The sequence below is a fragment of the Selaginella moellendorffii genome, unplaced genomic scaffold (genome assembly GCF_000143415.4).
Source record: "Selaginella moellendorffii unplaced genomic scaffold, v1.0 SELMOscaffold_73, whole genome shotgun sequence".
Lineage (NCBI taxonomy): Eukaryota > Viridiplantae > Streptophyta > Lycopodiopsida > Selaginellales > Selaginellaceae > Selaginella > Selaginella moellendorffii.
The window spans coordinates 481,975-501,809 of NW_003314334.1; the positions used below are offsets into that span (position 1 = coordinate 481,975).

Sequence of the window (19,835 nt, forward strand, 5' to 3'; positions counted from 1 at the left end):
AAGAGTTCTATGGCTGATGCTGATGCCCTTTCTTGAGCTCCTCTTCCTTCTCCACTTTCTTCTCATGTTTCTAATAAGCCTATTATTCTAGCATTTGTGGATTTTCTAGGTGAGGCGATTGCTGTACTTGACATTCAGTGTCCACAAGACGCAGAGCAAGATCTACATTCTTTTGATGAGGTTCGCAAGGCTCAAAAGATTGAGCCATAGATTCGAAGGCTTCGAGATGCATTTGAGGATCTTGTATCACCTGCTGATGACTTGCCTTTCCAGCATTTACATTCTCAATATCAACTTGAAGATGGCCTTCTTTATTTTGTGGGGACAGATCCTAATGATCATTTATGACTAATGGTGCCTTCTGTCTTTATTCCGCGGTTTCTCCATGCCTACCATGATTCTCCTGTTCTAGGTGGGCATATGGGACATCGTCGTGTGACCAAGAACCTACGCAAGTCTTTTTATTGGCCGGAGAGGCGACGTGATGTTATCTGGTATGTGCGTAGCTGCGTTTGGTGCCAAGCTCGTAATACTCCCCCTTGTGCTGCGGAAGGATGGTTGGAGTCAATTGCAGTTTCCCGTCCGTTTGAGTTGGTGGCATTTGATCTTATGGGACCTTTTCCACGGTCGACTGCTGACAATGAGTATATTATTATTGCTTCTGACTACTTGACTCGTTGGGTGGAAGTTGGTGCTCTTGCTAGCACCTCTGCAACAGCTGTTGGATACTTCCTCCTCAATCGAGTGGTATTCTAGCATTCTTGTCTAGAGCAGATTCTTTCGGATAATGGTCCTGCATTTATGGCTGAGGCATTTCATATTTTGACGTCTCGGTTGGGGATACGCCACACTTTCACGAGTGCTTATCATCCACAATTAGACGGTCTAGTGGAATAGCTTGTTTGGACATTCAAAGGGATGATTGTGAAGTATATGAACTTTTAGCATTCGGATTGGGATGGTTATTTGTTGTCTCTTTGGTATGCCTATGTCATAGAGGTGCAGAGTTCTATTGGTGCTTCACCATATAAACTTTTATATAGTCATAATCCAATATTATTAATGGAGTTGGGTTTACTTTTGCAATTGCCACGAGCTCCCGATGCTAGGTCATGGGATCAATATTTGATGAGCATTCTTTCACTTGTCCAAGCAGAGTCTGCCGAACACTTAGGCTGCGTACAAATGGGACAACAATGGCGCTACAACTCCCATTATCGTCCACCTGCAGAGTACACCGTATCGGGTGTTGCAGCAAGTTGGACCGCAAGTTTATAAGGTTCGGCATGATGTCCAATAGGCCAATCCTTCGGAGATTGTGCATATGCAGCAATTGAAACTCTTCATACAAAGGGATCAAGAGCAGTTAATACCATTTACAAACCCGCCAATGCCTCCTTTTGACGTTCCTCCAGATCCCGGCCCATCTACAAGAGAACCCTGACAACCTTCCGAGAGGAGGGGATGATGTGAGGGCTAAGTGTACGGCTATGATGCCGTATATTAATATTAGTATAGTGGGATTTTGGTAGCCGTTGGATTTGTTTCAATCCGGACCACTCGCTTTTGTATATAAACTAGGGTTTTTGGGTTAATTAATATGTACATTTCTGTATTCCCTTTCTATATTCCATGCACTCACAATGAGAACAATTTTATAATTTTAAGAACTTCAACAAAGTCAAATTTGTAATTAAGCTAAATTTAAGAGGTATATATATAATTTCCCTAAAAAATCTCAATGAATATTCTCCCTGGTACAAAGCAAGATTAAGGTTCTTGAGCAGCTATGCACTGTTTGGGCGTGGCCAAGTACTGAGCTGGATTGACAAATCCACATTCCTGGATCATGGTTGAATTTACCAAAGGACTTAGTGGTAGAATTGAAACCACTCAAATCCGTTACAAATCTCTTACAACAACATAATCAGGCCAGGTGACGCCATCAGACCGCGATAGGTGCAAACTAGGGATTTCCGAGATTCGCTTGGTCCCAGGATCCGGCAGACACAGCGATCACAGAGATTAGGTTTACATGGCCATTGTGCAGCTTATGGCGCCTGTGATTCTTCTCATCTCTCTGCTGCTGCTGGAGGCGCCAATAAGGTGGTGAGTTTTGTCATTCGATCTTGAATTTGATCCAGGTTTTCACATTTCATTCATCTAGTTGCATGTCCGTGGACACCAGACTGTGGCCAGTCTCCTGGTTAGTCTGGCATGTGACAGGGTTTTGGTAAAGGTCTGAGGTAGGATTCTCAACTTGGAACGAACCTCCTAGTGTGTGATACTCTCTGTACTTACAGAAATTGATTTTAGGCACTTACTTCAGTCTGGCATGATATTCTTCACCTTCAATCCCAGACTTGCACAATGTGGCCGAATAATGGAACTTTGGAACAGAGAAGACACACTCTGTTGGCACTGGCCTCTGGGTACTTGTCAGTCATCCTTGAGGCATCGTTTAGCTTCTCATTTTGAAGGGAAAAAGCGAAGGAGATATGTATCCCATCAACTGCGATATTTTTTGAGAAGCTGGGAGCAGTAGTAAAGCTGAGTTGCTTGAAAGCGGCGGTCTCTTTCTTGCGGCTTTTTTGAAGGTGAGATCTTGAGGGGCTTCTGCCCTTGGCTTCAATGATTGCTGAGCAAGTTTAGGAAGGGCCTCATGAAACTTCCGGATGGATTTCTGTAGAGGAAATCATTTTACGTGAACAACCTGTCTTGGGAACTTTATGATCAAAGCTCCTTGCAGTTGTGTTATGGGACTTGAATAAGCCACTAGAAAGAACTCCTGGGGGTTCGGTAAGTGTTTTAACGTTTTATTCTTTTGGTGATGATAACGTGATGTGATATTATAAGTGATATGGTGATCATCCTACTTGATCCTCTCCAATAAGCAGATCTTCGTACAAGCCGCAGTGACAAACTGCGTTTTCTTTTTCACTAGGATGATAAGAACAAAAGTGCAGCTCTTTAAAATGAGCATGGTTTTCCTATTAGGTGGTGATCTGAGGAACCTTGGTCACCAGCAACTGGCCAGCTGATCCTCGTATGTACAATGAACATTTGGACGATGGTTCGATAGCTCGTCTGGCTGCTTACAGCTGCCTCCAGCGTAGCATCAACCACAACAAGCAGAAGCTAATGGAGGAGGACAGTGCGAAAGAAACAGGTGACACATTTTCTTCCCACCAGGTCTCGTTGGAGTCCGACTCAGAGATGCTTCCAGCTCCCACATGTCCGGCTGCTCCTGATTCTGTTTCGTGGCATTGTTTGGAGAGTGGGCGACCACAGAGGCCGAGATTTCCGATGAAGCTTGAGTTGTCGAATGTGTCAAAGTGCTTCTTCTGCGGGATCTCACCCTCCAGCTGATTGAAAGACACGTTGAAGGAGGCAAGCGAGTCGAGATTTGCGAGTAAGGTTGGAATGGAGCCTTGCAGGTGGTTGAAGGACAGGTCGAGCTGCTCCAGTTGAGTGATTTTCCCATAGGAACTTGGAATCTCACCACTAAAATTGTTGTGGGACAGGTTAAGGTAACGAAGGCCAACGAGGTCGCCCATGCTTACAGGAAGCTTGCCAGTCAGCTGATTCGTCGATAAATCCAGCAGAGTCGTGGTGCGTAAGACGTACTGGTATGGAGCAAATAAATTGCCTTTCACACTGAGGAACAGGTCTTGATATAGTCGATCGGCACCCGCAGCATCGCCCTCCGATGTTAACTTGAAACCCTGTAGATTGTTGAGGGTGGCGGGCAGTGATCCTTCAAACTGGTTATTTGATAAGTCGAGCACCTGAAGTTGGGTGAGATTCCACAGCCAATCCATGGATGTCAAGGAACCACGGAAGCTGTTGTTCCCCAAGCTTAGCACTCTCAGCGTTTGGTACTTTCCCAGAGATGAAGGGAGCTCACCAGTAAACCTGTTCCCCCGCAGATCAATCAGCTCGATGGAAGTTGCGTTTAACAGTGGAAACTGGCCTTGGAAATTGTTGAGTGAGAGCGAGAGGATCTTCAAAGAGGACAACTTCGAAATGTTCATACCAAGCTCTCCCTTCAGTGAGTTATTCCCAACCTTAAGGCGCTCCAACAAGGTGCAGTTCTCCAAGGTAACCGGAAGGTTCCCAGTCAGTTTGTTTCCTTCTACTCCCAGTGCTTGAAGGCTTTTGCATATTGTACCAATTTCATCCGGGACTCTTCCACTAATGGCATTCTTTGACAGGTCCAACTGCTTCAATGAACTGCAGTTCCCAAGGCTTCGAGGAATTTCTCCAATGAGCAGATTCTTGGATAGATCCATTTGAGTCAACTTCTGAAGCTTCCCGACGATGGAGGGGACTGTCCCGCTGAAGCTATTACTAAACATATAGAGAATTTGGAGCTGGGAAAGGTCGCCAAGTGACTCAGGTATTGAGCCTGTGAATTTGTTTTCGTGCATCCTCAGATCTGTCATCTGTGTCCAGTTTTCGAATGACAGGTGGGAAATCCTTCCGGACAGAGAGTTCCTGTGAATGAACAAATCCTGGAGCTTGCTCAAGCTTGTGATCGACTGTGGTACGGCTCCATGCAAGTTGTTCGTATCAAGGAATAAGTGCTGCAGATTAATGAGTCGTCCCAGATCTTGTGGAATTTCTCCGTCAAACAGATTGGATCCTAGATTCAAACGCTCAAGCGCTGTCAGATTTGCCAGCTCCTTGGGAATGCTTCCTCGGAAAGTACAAATTCCCAGGTCTAGATTGGTCAGCGTTGTTACGTTGCCAATCCTTGGTGATAAAGTGCCGGTGTTGTTCTTCGTCAGTCCGAGTTCAGCCAAAGCCAATGTGGTTAGCGGAAGCCGAAACAATGATGATGGGATAGGACCATCCAGATTGGGGGACCAGCCGATATCCAACCATTCTAGCTGGCTGCAATTGCCTAGCTCTTCTGGGATCTTGCCGGTGAGCCTTTGGGATCCATACAGGGAGAGGGCTTGCATGTTCTGAAGCTGACCGAAGGAACTTGGAATCTGTCCACTCAGGGAATTTCCTCCCAGAAACAGCTCGATGAGCATTGAGCAATTAGCGATGGCCAGTGGAATATGTCCGTCCAGCTGGTTTTGCTCCAGATGCAGCACCTGAAGATTCTTCAATCGTCCAAGCTCTTCTGGAATTGGACCCTTCAAGCTGTTGACTCCCAGCCAGATCTCCTGCATGTTGGTACAATTCCCAAGAGAAGCTGGTAAACTTCCTGACAAGTGATTGCTACCCAAGGCAATCAGCTCCAGCTGGGGCAACACTCCTAACTCTGGTGGAATTGAACCCTCCAGCATGTTGGCCTGGAGAACAAGCACCTGAAGATTGCTACAGTTGCTGAGTTCCCTGGGAATGATGTTGGTGAGATTGTTCATGTGGAGTGCCAGAGTTTCGAGCTTCTTGAGGTGTCCGAGCATAGCAGGTATTCCACCGCGAAGTTTGTTGTACCCGAGGTTGAGATATGTCAACTCTTGGATGGTTCCAAGCTCTTCTGGAATTTGGCCCTCGAGCTCATTGAAGTTCAGCGCCAGAGTCCTCAGATTTTTCAACTGGCCGAAGTCAAGTGGTATCTTCCCCGACAGGTTGTTTCGACTCAGATTCAGAACTTTCAAGCTACCAATGCTTCCAAGAGAAGAAGGGAGGATCGTACCTTGAAGCATGCAGTTGGAGAGATTGATACCCACAACACTGAGATTGTCAGAGTCACAGATTATTCCGCTCCAGCTCGAAGAACACAAAGAAGCTTTCTTCTTGCGCGTCCAGTTCGCCAGGACTCCTGAAGCATCAGCAGTGATCCCGGACTTGAAGTTGAGCAAAGCCTGCATTTGGTGGTCACTGTGATTGATAGTCAAAGCTTGTCTGACTGGCAGGAGCAGCAGCAGCAGCATCAGCATGTCACAGAATGCCATATGGCTCAGGCTCTTGAGCGCAATTGTGGTGCATGGAGAAGGTTATAAGAATGACAATACCATTCTTATAGTCTTCTCCATACACGATAGTTGCGCTGGGGTCTAATGTCTACTAATGTCCATCTTGAGTGTTAATCAATCCCATCCACCTTTAAGACTTTGGATGACAGGAAGTCTTAAAGGTGGATAGGATCGGAGAGATCTTCAAACTAAACACTCATTGTTGACAACTTGGGGTCCCATTCACTGGGACAATTTCATCGACATATTCATACCAGGTTTCTCTGGCATGTGTGATGGTTTATATTCTGTGACCAGGAAGTGCAAGAGGGCCGTTCAAAGTGAACAAGTGGATGGCGCAGATTTTCTTTGCAGCTGGGATAGATGTTTGGGCACTTCAGACTGGCATGTAAGCCATCCCGGACACATATTAAACTTTTTGACACTTTTATAATTGGTCAGATTTTAAGGTCAGGAATTTGATTAAGTGTGTCAGTTTCTTGCAGTGATGTTTGTGCAGTAAAGGACACTAGCCAGCAAGTCTTCACATGAATCCTGAGCTTTCTTAGTGTTTTGTTCGAATTGTGGTGCATGGAAAAGAATGGTACTGTCCATTTCATTCAAAGTCTCAAAGGTGGATGCCTTTCCGGGTCCGCTGCTGCAGCCTTCTGACAAAGAACTTCCTGTTCATATTTTGTACCTTGTGCATCTCTGGCATTCATCTAGACAGAAAGATTGATTCCACACACGAGATGACTAAACCGACCCGTTGGAATCATCAGGCTCATTTCTTCAAAGGAAGGTCTGGAGATGTGAAATCAGGGTACTTGCGTCTGGGGTGGGGACCCGACACAGGGTCCAAATCCGCCACGGTATCTACTTTCTTCGCCGTCCTTTGGGGCTATGGGATCCTTTCCGAATAAGATGTTTTCACTCTTCGCAACAGAATTGACAAGAAGCGAAATATTAACTAACTATTAACTGACTGATCTTGTAAAATGTTTTAACTAGTATGTACTGGACACTGTCAAATTCTCACGTCGGCTGCATTTGAACAGAAATGGAATATTCAGATGCAATTTTAACTGGCCTATATAATACCTATTTCACATTTGTGTAAATTTCTATCTAACGGTGAGGATCATTTTTCCAGGCCAGAGAACCAATTAAAATTTTTGTTTAATCATCGCGCCTGGTTAAAGTCAATATTCTAGTCACTTCGCATTTTACAAAGGCTTGTGTCCGTTTTAGCGACCTCCACCGCATGAAAGAGAGGCTGCTGCTTACTCAGTTGATCAGAAGCTGCAGCAGAGACAAGAATTTGGCAAGAGCAAAGCGGGTTCATGCCCAGATTGATTAGGGTCCTTACAGGGAGGATGTGTTCGTGGCGAATTTGCTTGTTGACATGTATGCCGCTATGGAAGCTTGGAAGAGGCAGAGCAGGTATTCAGAGGGATCAGGCAGTCGAACTTTTACTTGCAGAATGTCATTCTTCAGGGGTATGCCCAGATTAGCAACATTTTGATCCCTAGCTGGCTAAAGATTGTTGCTTCAGTGATGGAGATTCCTGATAGTAACACTTGGATTGAAAATTTGTTATTGTTTGTTAGTGAGCAAGATGTGGAGGAGCATCATTGGTATCACGAAGAACAACATGCATTGTATGCCACAGATTTGTTGGCAGAGGTTCCAAGCCTAGCTGCAACTTTTGAGGATGGATCATAACAAGCTGCTGCCTATCATGCCCAGGAGCTTTAGCAGGCACAACAATTTTCATCACAAGCTGTTGTTGAGCAGACTTAGTCAGGTAGAATTTATTTTGTTTTCTCTACAATTTTTTTTCTAGTTTTGTGAATTTTATGTTCAGGTGCAAATGATATAGGCAATCTTGCATCTGTAAGGAGAGTCCACAAAGCTGATAGGGAGAGAAGTTGTCAAGAGATAAATTCAACAAACAATTCATAGAATTGGCAAGTGCTTTAGGTATATAGAATTGCTGATTCTTTGTTTGGTTACATTCAGACTTAATTAATTCTGCATATCCAAATAGGCCAAAGAATGACATTTAGCCTTTGGTGGCTTGTGCATGTACAAAATATGTGCTAGGCAACTTGACACTCTAAACAAAATTGCATGTTGTAGACTCCACATATACTTGGTGCAAGTTATTGTGAGACACAAATCCCTTAGCCCCAAAGTGGAGCCAAAAGGGTGTTACATGGTAATGGTTGAAGCGAAAGCTAAACGAGCGTAACATGTTTGGACTAAAAACTCTGACTTGAAAGGTCGAGAGCGGGAGTGGGACTCCCAACAGAGTGCTCAAAGAATGAGCATGAAGTGAGTCTCTAGAAAAGGGACACAAGAGGACTGAGATGCACCCGAAATGGAGTCGGAGATGGACCGAGATGGAGTCCGAGATGGAGTCTAAGATAGACCCAAGATAGAGTCCGAGATAGAGTCCAAGATGGACCCGAGATGGACCCGAGATGGAGTCCGAGATGGACTGAGATAGAGTCCGAGATGGAGTATGAGATGGACCCAAGATGGAGTTTGAGATGGACTCGAGATGGAATCTGAGATGGAGTCCGAGAAGGACCCGAGATGGAGGCCGAAGTCAAGACTGAGACCGAGACCGGGACCAAGACCGAGACTGAGACCAGGACTAAGACTGAGACCGAGGCTGAGGCCGAGACCGAGACCGAGCCCAAGCCTGAGTCTGAGTTCAAGTTTGAGTTCGAGTCCAAGTTTGAGTCCAAGTTCGAGTTCGAGTCTGAGAGGGTGAAAGCCTAAAGCTTTCGTCTCCTAGACCATGGGGGGTTTCGTGAGCTCCAAAAGTATAGTAGGGGGAGGACTCCAGTGGAGCTTGTTTAGCTAAGAAAGGCCAGTTTGACCCAGGAAGGCCATACCTAGGTGTTGGGTGATGGGATAACCACTGGGAAGTCCAAGGCTAGAGTGAATATAGATCGACAAGCGGGGTAGCTTGGTGAAGTGTTCAAGAGGCGGCTTTAGTTCCCTCGGGAGATTGAATGGCTGATGCTCCCAGTCCAAGTGTGGGTGGCACTACCTACTTAGATACCTAGCGTGGCTCAATGGAACCTCGCTCTAAGCCCACGGCTAGAGCACCAAAAGTTGGAAGGTGGGGAGAGTACCCATGAGGCTTGCATAAGGCCATAGTGTTCTGAAATGTTGTCCCAAAAGTCCCAGACTGTGAAAAGGAAGAGGAGTAGTCCTCTAGTGCAGTGACTAAGGATACAATCACGTGGTGAGGAAGTCTCAAAGGATAGTGGGACTTAGAGGTTGGGCCTACGGGCCTTGTTCTAGTGGTAGTGTTGGCGAACACAACTATGGACCGAAAAGGGACTTGGTGGGGACTGTAAAAAGGATATTGGGGAAGGTTGCTCCCTATGTCTGTGGGCATCTTAAGGATGCTAAGGAGTGGATCTAGGATGGTCGCTCATGGATGAATGGCTCAGTCTTTGAGAGGAGATGGGACTACGATGTAGGTGGTGTTGGACCACCGGTGTGACCAAGGGGAATGGGCATGGCCTTAGCGTAATGAGCTGGTATGTTGGTAGTACCTTGGGGTGTCGGTTATGGGACCAGACACATGGAGCACTTGGACCAAGTGCAAAGGTTGAGTGGCATGGGGGCCATTCTTGGGACTAGTAAGTCCCCAAGTCCGGATTAGGACTTAAGGAGGTTGTGAGTGAGACTCCTCCAAGTGATCAAAGGTGTGGCTAAGTGACTAAAGTAGAATGGAAAAATTAGTCGCTTATAGTTATTGTCTTGAAAGGCTCATCAACTTGGAGCAGTTTGGATACTGACAATACACTCAATAGAGTTTTGGAATGTGAGCTTCTTCTCGAAGGGAAGATCCTTGCATGTTGTAAATGCGTGCAATGCCAGCTTTGATTGCTGAAAGCTTAGGCAGAAGAGCCCATCTTGGCAAGGAGCCAAACTCAGTGCCACAATTTTCTATTTGGATCCTTGTAGCCAATGTGAGACCAAAATCTAAGTTATCTCTCTAAACATCAATCAATTGGTGTAGTGCATGTGGTTTTTACCCTTTATTTTATAGTGATTTACTATAGAATAACCACGAAGCGGAACTTAAACCCTTCATATGCCACATGTCATATGCCACATGTCTAAATGATAGTGGTGTGGAACACAAGTTTCAGGGCCTTGGGCCACTAAATGCAAGAACGGTGCCAAACTCCCAAGCATAGAGCCAAGGAACAATGGCACTAGAGCACATAATGACTCTTGAGCATACAGCCCAAGGAAAGAAGGGACAGGAGCACAAAGTGACTTGGAATAGTCCTAGAGTATCCAGCATCCCAATGTCAAGATCAGCATGCAAAACAGAGCCAATGGAGTCTAGTGCTATTTTAACATACCGGTGGCCTAACACAAGGATATGGGTATTCTACCAGCTAGCATGGAATGGAACTTAGGCTTAGACCCAAGCCGGGCACAGAACAAAGACAGGCACGCAAGCAAAAGTTAGACTATACCTCAAGTTGACCTACCCACTATCCCTACTTTATATAGGCCCCCCTCTTAAGGAACGCACACTTTGGGCTTTCACCTTTAGCCTCCTTTAGACTTTCCCAACACTAGCAAGTGTAAGTCAACATCATGAGTTTCTCATCATCATGTTAAATATGCTTGACTAAATGACAACTTAGGATTTCCTTCTTTAGTGCCCTTTTGGTCTAAGTGCACATGTTGTAGCGCACCTTATCTCTCTCCCCTTAAGCTAACTGGAAAAAGGGCAATTGCTTGATGAGAGAGCCCTTAGTGGCTATTTTATCCCCATTTATCCCCCAAGGTTCTAAGGATCCACGGTGACAGTATATCCAAATCTCATCCCATAATCACATGCGCTACACTCACCCCCCTCTTCAGAGATGTCAATGTCCTCATTGACTATTGATTAACAACCCCTACTGAACCAAAGGGAACCAACACCTCCATTTCCCCCCTTCATTGACTATTGATTAACAACCCCTATTGAACCAAGGGGAACTAGCACCTCCATTTCCCCCCTTCAGAGATGTCAATGTCCTTATTGACTATTGACTAACAACCCCTACTAAACCAAGGGGAACTAGCACTTCCATTTCCACACTCAATCTACCAATCCTTTCATTGTGTAGACCATATTGACTATTGACTAACAACCCCTACTAAACCAAGGGGAACTAGCACTTCCATTTCCGCACTCAATCTACCAATCCTTTCATTGTGTAGACCAACTATTCCATGTGAGGAAACTAGTCATCCACCCGTACTGCAGTCCCACGGTAGATACCGTGAGGCAACTAGTCATGCACCCGTACCGCAGTCCCACGGTGGATACCTTCGTCCGTGGATACTCCACACAAGAGGAAGGACATACGCATGGATGCCCAATACGTATGATTTCAAATTTAGGGGTAGGAATATACCTTGCTCAAGGGTATATTATACTTTTTTTTAGTAGCCACTAATCAATGGGAATCGAACCCGTGCCATTTGCTCCGATACCAACTATAACGCACCTTATCTCTCTCCCCTTAAGCCAACTGGAAAAGGGGCAATTGCTTGATGAAAGAGCCTTTAGTGGCTATTTTATCCCCATTTACCCCCATTTGGTGACAGTATATCCAAATCTCATCCCATGATCACATGCGCTACACATGTGATGACTAGTTTCTCAACTAGCTTAGGTGGAGACTGATAATGGGTGGTCCAGCAATACTAACCTCCTACCATTGTGGTAGTAAGGAAAGAATATCTGAAAGGACAACTGATAGGTAACTTTCGATACCCGAAGTCACATTCGCGACACTCTCCCCCCCTTAGGGAAGATCGACGTCTTCGTCGATGTATACTCGAGTCTAGAATACTGCCAAGAAAACAACTCCAAAAAAAGTTTATGATATTCATATTATGTGAGAAATGGACCAACTTAAATGAGTTAGGGTAACCTCTTTGTCTAACGCAGATGCGCTACCAACTCAGACACCTTCCGGTCATCGCCGACAAGGAAATGACCAATGGAGTTAGCCACCCTTACTACTTTGGGTATCACCTAGCTTACAAAAGTGTGATACACCCCTACCTGCAGAGACATAGAGATAAAAGCTAAAGGCCCTAACCCTCTGGGGGAAAAACCAAACCCGTTGGTAAGGTTTAGATAATCTACTATAAACAGGCAATTAGAGTTGTTTACACAGTTATACCCTTTCAACGAAATAAGGAACATCGATAGAAAAGTGGGTGATGTGATCAGTCTATAGTAGCTACCCTATGACTAAAGATTTCACCATGCACACGAAATGCTGAAGCTAATTTGCCTATACTAGCCCAAACTCAAAGATCAATAAATGGACAATATCAAAGTCATAAACAATGATATCTTAGAGATTTAATTATCAGTGAATAAAGCTTAGAACACAAAAGTATTCCAAGTAAGTTATCATCCGATAAACCAGTATTAGAGGATAGGAACCACCAATATCATTATATTTGGAAAACATAAGAGTCATCATTTAACAAAATTCAATAGCCAATGTATCATCAAGGAAACTCAATGATAAAACTAAACAATCAAAGATTTTAGATAACATGCTAAACAACTTATAAAAGACAATTAAAAGATCATAAGTATCATCGATTGGCAAGCAAGATGCTTGCAAATGTATCACCTAAAAGAAATAACATTTTAATCTATCAGAACTAATGTGAGCAACAATCAACAACACAGAATGAATATGGGAAGACTAACAAACACTCGTTCATGCCAACTATCATACTAGTCAATTTGAATAAATCTTAGTCAATAATACCAAGGAACTAGAGTTGCTCAAGCAAGTGTCAACAACATCCTACCAATATCTCAAACTCCATAGACCAATCCAAAGCAAACCATAAAGAATATGTGGTAATGCAAAAAGCCAAAAGCCATCAAAGAGAATAATTAACTCTCATGAAAGATCATCAATCATCCTATCAATGAAAAGATGCATAATCATTGTCGAAGAAAGAATCTACCATCCCGAAAAATGGCAAATCATTCTAGATCAACAATAATTAAGAAAAACTTTTGACAAGGATAACCAACTATCACTAATGATTGCGAGATGCAAATACTAACTTCAATATTAAAATTAAAATGCCTTCCCCAACAACTTTTAGCAAATGGAATAATGAGCACCAAACTCAAAGAACCAAAAGCTTAAAGAAGTCTATAGCTAAGTCTTGCCTAATAATGATCACAAGTCTTGCATAAATTAATTTCAATGCTAAAGAAGAAATCATGGTATAACCATTAATATCTTCTTCAACACATCCATAAATTAAACTTCATAATGCTAAAGCTAATGAAAAATATGTTTACTTTATTCCAAAAGCTAAACACAATGGAGCTATGCTCAACAAGTGATTATTAAACAATCCTCCATAAATCTATCTATAGCAAGACGTAACTCACTAAATAACAAGTACAAGAAAAACCATTAATGATCGATATATCTAAACTAAAATCCAGCAAGGATTTAATCACTCAATACCAATCATTAACTCTTTTTCTTGTAAAGTTAGTATAGTTCACGACTGAATCACCTTTCAAGGAAAAGCTAAAACTCAACCCCTACTAAACAATCTCATATATAACACAATTAATTCAACTTGTTACTCAGTTCATTTGAAGGTCAATACAGTTGCTAACTAGCAAATGCACAAATGTTAATAACACAAAGTTATAGCCAAATCATCAACACGATCTTCATCAAGACTAATGAAACTCAATATCAATTCTATGAAGAGACATTTCATTTAAATCTCAATATCAACAATGTCAATGATAAGGCATTACTTCAATGCCATCAACACTAGAACAAAACTAGAAAAAAACAAGAGTGAATCACCACTCAAAGTTTTCTAACAACCGAGCTAACCAAAATCAAAAATACCTTTGTTAGCATCTGAGACAAATCCTTCAACATTACTCAGTTACAGATAACACATCATCAAAGAGTGAATCACTACATCTAAGATTCAATGAAATCCAACACTACAAACTAAATGCAACCAAAAGATATCGACGAAGGTAGAGTTAACATACCAACATGGAAAAACCATGTAAGCCTAATGACATGATCCTCCGTAACACTATCTAGTAAAGCAAACCCATCACTGTTATATCATCATTGAGCGAAGCAAGCGTCAAATAGTCCTCGACGAAGTCTACGAGCAATCACTAGTCGTAGAGCAACTAACAATCACTCTTCAACTTGCTTTCATAAGACCCAAACACTAAACTCATGTAATCAAGTCATATATTTGTCCAATATGAACATAATACCCTAGATACGAGATAAATATTCATGGAGAAGTATAAACTAAATGGCCACTCGAATTTAACTCAACCATAATAAACTCACTAATGTATTTAGCCAATAGTTCTGAGCATGCCTTGAAGAGGCTAGCTATGCATGATCAACACTTAGTCAAAATTAAAGTGTAGACCATGAGATGGACTTATATCAGTACACAACCTCCTTATAGACAAAGTTATAGTACGTATACCAATATCTCAACCTCAAACAACTAAGTTGGACTATCCTTAGCTAAGGCACAGGGCTACCAAGACTAAGTCATGATCAGTGAGAACTCACTACTCTCATAAAGTCTAACAAAATACAAGGTGCAACCTGCCACCCAGCAAAATGCTACAAAAAAAAGGCACAAAGGTCACCTTTTTAGAAAAGTGTAAGGGCCACTTTTTTACACCAACTCTAGACTCTATCCAACTTAATTACTTTAGCCCCAAAAGTTAACATTCCTTTCGGGTCACATCATACAAACTATCTACTAAGGTTTAAGCTAACTAAAGTTAACTCTAACCCTTTCACTAGTTTGTACTAATTTACGAAAACGGAATGGTTTTCGGGCAAAGTGATTAACAAATCAGCCATTGAAAAAGCCTAAGAAAATTTGTGAAAAATTTCCATCTTAGAGAAAGAATGACTCTAAGTTTAGGAATATAAACTTTCAAACTCAACCAACTTCCTCCTACTAACAACTTCATATAAGTTCACTTCAACACAAATTCTTATAACCCAATAATATGCTTAAGCATTGACTTTGCCCATATCTCTAAATCCAACATCAACATCTACCAAAATACAAAATAAACATCCAAGGCTTAATCACGAAGACCATATCTTTGGATATCCATATTGCACTAACACTTTTCTTCAACCACATTCAAGATCCAATGTGAAGCCAAAACACTAATAAGAAAAATGACATGAAAAATCAAGTTCTAAAGAAAATTCCTCATCACTCGAAACTACAATGCCACTTCCACTAACACAAGTGCTAGCGGTGTCAATGCCTCAACTACACACCTTCTCCATCCAACAATCTACTCCAAATGCTAACGGATCAACAGATGAGTTATAGCAAATGAATGTTACAACCCTTTTTCAACACCTCAATGAGCAAACTCAAGGAAACAAGGAACTAGCTTAAACTTAGCATAATGATTCACCATTGAGAACTTAATCAAAGCTACTTCATTGTTACTACATGCAAGTAGACTAGTTTCACCATCAATCACTTTTGGGGTTGATCATCATATAACCAAGCAACTTCGTAAACATATTGCTCACTATCACTTGAATATGATATAGAAATCATAATGACTTGATCATCAATTGAGCAACTTACGAGCAATGCCTATGTCATTACTTCAAAAGTTTAGACAAGTATCAAATTCTAACTTGATTCAACAAAATGCAACATAAATGCCACACCCCACTGATAGAGATTTACAACACCTAACACTACTAACTTTTTGTTCACATGGACAAGCTTATATAACTCTCTTTCTAACCAACTTAAAACTCCAACACCAAGTTACTCAAGGAGCAATAACAAGGTTCCCCGAAAAAGAATTGAGCATTGTAACTCAAGTCTTCCAATAGTAAGCCTAGATAAAATGGTTTAGCCATCCCATGACTCACCATTTACAAGATTATTATTTCCAACATGCATCAAAGTAGGGTCTCTTGATTGCATAATGTGAACACAGGCAATGAGTCACATCTCGTTGTGAATCATCTCTCCAAGAAGAGAAGATGATTTATGTGTTTGATCCTTCGTCCCTAACAATTCTCTGAGAGAGCATTACTTAAACTAATAAACTTATCCCTATAGTCTTGATTGATCCACTCATAATCATGTCTAGGAAGGATCCACTAGTCCCGTGCTAAATAGTTACGGACCAGCCTATTTGCCACTCATAGCAAACCTAGGGAAAGTTTACTTTCACCTACAGTACATGGAACAGCTCATAGAACCAGTGATAGGCTAACATTAATCCTGCCAACTCAAAGTGTAACCTTGAGTTGCTAATCTGCCTCACTCACGAGCCTAAGCAAAAACTCGTGCAAAATGGTACACCTCAAATCCCACTTCTTAGCCCAAGAGTAAGCTTACATTATTACAGTACAAAAAAGGTAACCAAATCCATATCCAAGGAACTAATGCAAAGTCTTAGCACCCAAACTTGTACCCACTCAGATCATTGTTTTCATCTCTGCATATGCAATAAAACTAGTTGCCCAATCTCATTAGATAGTACTCGCTGAGACGTATCCTTTAATACCGCACGTGGTTTTTACCCTTTATCCTATGGTGATTTACCATAGGATAACCACGAAGCAGAACCTAAACCCTCCATGTGCCATGTGTCATATGCCACGTCTCCAAAGGATAGTGGTGTGGAACCCGAGTTTCAAGGCTTTGGGCCATTGAATGCAGGAACAGTGCCAAACTCCCAAGCATGGAGCCAAGGAGCAATGGCACTAGAGCACGGAATGACTCCCAAGCATACAGCCCAAGGAGCAAAGGGACAAAAGCACGGAGTGACTTGGAACAGTCCTAGAGTATCCAGCATCCCAATGCCAAGAACAGCATACAAAATGGAACCAAACGGAGTTTGGCGCTATTTCAACATACTGGTGGCTTAATGCAAGGATATTCCATCAGCTAGCATGGAATGAAACTTAGGCTTAGACCCAAGCCAAACATAGAACAAGGATAAGCATGCAAGCGAGAATTAGACTAATTCTTAAGTTAGTCAACCATGCCCGACCTACCCACTATCCTTACTTTACATTTGGAACCCTCCACAAGCCAAGAACACACGCTTTGGGCTTTCACCTTTAGCCTCCTTAGTACTAGGAGTTAGTTTCTAGGACTAATTCAAAACTTACTAAATATGAAATGGTGTTAGATTGTGAATTTGGACACAAGACGAACACCATTGTGTTTAGGATAATTTTTACATTCTGTAAATATGCTAAATTAGCAAATCTAGACACTTTCCATAAATAGCAATTAGGACCAAAATAAGACTAACACAAAGGGCATAATAGCGAAGGTGTTTAGCAGACACTGTAAGCTATCATCTTCTGAGTATTGAGGGACTAAACTCAATATCACAGGGGTTCTCAACACTAGCAAGTGCAAGTCAACATCATAAGTTCCTCATCACCGTGTCAAATATGCTTGACTAAATGACAACTTAGGTGATGACTAGTTTCTCAACTAGTTTAGGTGGAGATTGATAACAGGTCCTACAATACCGTGCCGTTGTGGTAGTAAAGAAAGAATATTTGAAAGGATAGTCAATAAGTAACTTTTGATACCCGAAATCACATTTGCAACTCTTGGAAAGCTATACCTTAACAACAACATTTAGGGGCAGCTTGTCAAATTGTTGTTTATTGTCATTTGTTGTACTAGAGTTATCTCTGGAATACATGAACTAAAGCCCTAGTAGTTGTGCTATGGTTGATTGTGTTGGAACTTGTATAATTTATTGCTGCCTGGATGTTTGGGGGATACATAGGCAGGCCTACATGCTATTGTCTCTTGATTTGGGTGTTCTAGTAGTTCTTGATCTTGTTATTGATGCTCCCATGGGCAGACAATTGTAGAGCCAAAAAATGAGAAACATAAGTAAGCATGATATAAATTTCTTGATGAGGCAAAGCACAAGAAAGACAAACAAAAAACCTTGAACGCACTTCAATAGCAAGTTAAGATTTTACAACATGGTGAAACACAAATTTCAAGCTAGAGAAGTGTATACCAACATGACTAAGAATGGGAAGAGAAAGCAGAAGAGTATGCCTCAAGATTTTGCAGTGTTTACTTGGGTAGCCATTTGAGCCACTTGTTGTTAAGCTTAGCATGGAGCTCAATGATAAGGCGCTCTTCTTCAGGAGTGAAGGCACCATTCTTCAGATTGGGCTGTACATGATTATTCATCATGCTTTTATCCAATTCTTGCTTTTGCAGACTCTCCAAATCCATTTGTTATATGTGCATTGCCAATTCGGCATCTTCTATGTGCAAGAGCCTCGTTCAATTGCAACTAGAAAGCCAAGTCTGAATTAGAGATTATTGCCATCACCCTATTTTATGAGCTTTGGGTTTTAAGGTTTTTGCTGTTTATTTTTTTTAGGGTAAGTTTGGTTGTAGATGATGCATCTTAATGACTACCTTCCCCTCAAACATTATGGGGCATTCTTCTTTCTTGCTTTTGCTCCTGTTCTTGTTCTTATTCAACTGCTGATGCTACTGCAGGGCTAAATCTTTCACCTGCTACATCCACACATGGATGTGGCAGTGAGGCACTCAGCAGGTATGTGTCAATAAACATGGATCAATTGATTGATTAACTGACTGTCTGTCTCAACCAGTTTAGGATAGCAAAGGTAGGGTTTTGTGGCAAGGACTTCTAGTCATGACAACAAGCTAAGATTTAAGCTAGCACCTGCTTCAATCCAAGTTTGGTTCTTTTGGGGTCTTTTTTGTTTTAAAGTCTAGTGATTGGGTATTGCTAGGTTGTTGCTCTAAACATCCACTTCATAGAGTTCAGATTGAAAGCTCATGCCTCATCTCTACTATTGTTGTTGCTATCATCTAGTTTAGCTTGAAGGCTCTTACCCCATCTATTGTTACTGTTGTTGTCATCTTAATTTAATATAAACAATTTTGTTCACTAAGAAAGTCATTTAAAAATTAACTTGGCTGATAGAAGGGCTTTGTGGACGTGAAACTTATCTAGTTCTAGACATTGATCTACACGTAGGTGTGCCCATGACCTCGTTTGCTTCTTCCCCAGGAACACAAAAGCTTTAAAAGTCGAAGGGTCATTTCGCTTTCCTCCCGGATTGCAAGATCAACACGCAGCCCCGCTTGGGACTTATATAAACTCATTAATTAAATTCGACGCCATGAAATATAAACCCTAAGAAAGCTCGTTTGAATAGATTGCCGCCCTTATACTTTTGTGAGAGAGAGCTAGCTATGGCGGGCGGATCGAAATCGCAGCGCCGCAAGAAGAAGGTGCGATCCGGCGATGCGTCGTTGGCGCCACATCCTGGCACTATTCGCGAGGTATCTCAGCTGGATTTGTGATATTTCGAGAATGCCATGGCCGATCTCTCCCAAATCTCTAGAGTTCACCTCCGACGGCTCGAAATCCCGGTGCTCCAGCGTCGACAGTGGCTGCTGCTCCAGCCAGCGATCAGGTATCGGCACGATTTTCAAGCGATCTTCCCTGGCGCTCATCGAGAATGATCTCTATAGGTTCCTCCTAGCGTCGCGGCATCTGCTGCTCGAACCGGCAATCAGGTATTGCTAAGATTTTTCTCGAAATTTCTCCTCCTCGACCATGGATTTATCTTCTGGTTCATCGTAGGTGCCGGCGTCGATCAATATCGTCGATCAGGTACCATCGCAACCCAGAAAACTCTTCGCGTAACCCCATTCTCCAGATATCTCGACTCGCCATCGCCCCCGATCCGGCGATTTCCCGCACAGATTCGCCAGTTGGAGATGGAGCTGGAGAAA

At 42.4% G+C, this 19,835-nt stretch overlaps 1 protein-coding gene and 1 long non-coding RNA gene across 2 annotated transcripts; one reads left to right on the forward strand and one right to left on the reverse strand.

The window, feature by feature from the left end:
* The first annotated feature begins 2,090 nt into the window (after positions 1–2,090).
* On the forward strand, positions 2,091–2,725 carry LOC112340980. The gene is made up of 3 exons (XR_002990387.1): positions 2,091–2,109; positions 2,168–2,246; positions 2,317–2,725. It is a non-coding gene; the product is annotated as an uncharacterized LOC112340980 (long non-coding RNA).
* A 294-nt stretch (positions 2,726–3,019) lies between these two features.
* On the reverse strand, positions 3,020–5,843 carry LOC9649409 (LRR receptor-like serine/threonine-protein kinase FLS2). Its single transcript, XM_024660311.1, has one exon. The coding sequence runs from the start codon at positions 5,826–5,828 to the stop codon at positions 3,096–3,098; it is 2,733 nt and encodes a 910-aa protein (XP_024516079.1). The 5' UTR covers positions 5,829–5,843; the 3' UTR covers positions 3,020–3,095.
* Positions 5,844–19,835: the final 13,992 nt, after the last annotated feature.

Bases quoted from the DNA above. Each gene is read 5' to 3' on its own strand.
- LOC9649409 (XM_024660311.1), bottom strand. From the start codon at position 5,828: ATGCAGGCTTTGCTCAACTTCAAGTCCGGGATCACTGCTGATGCTTCA.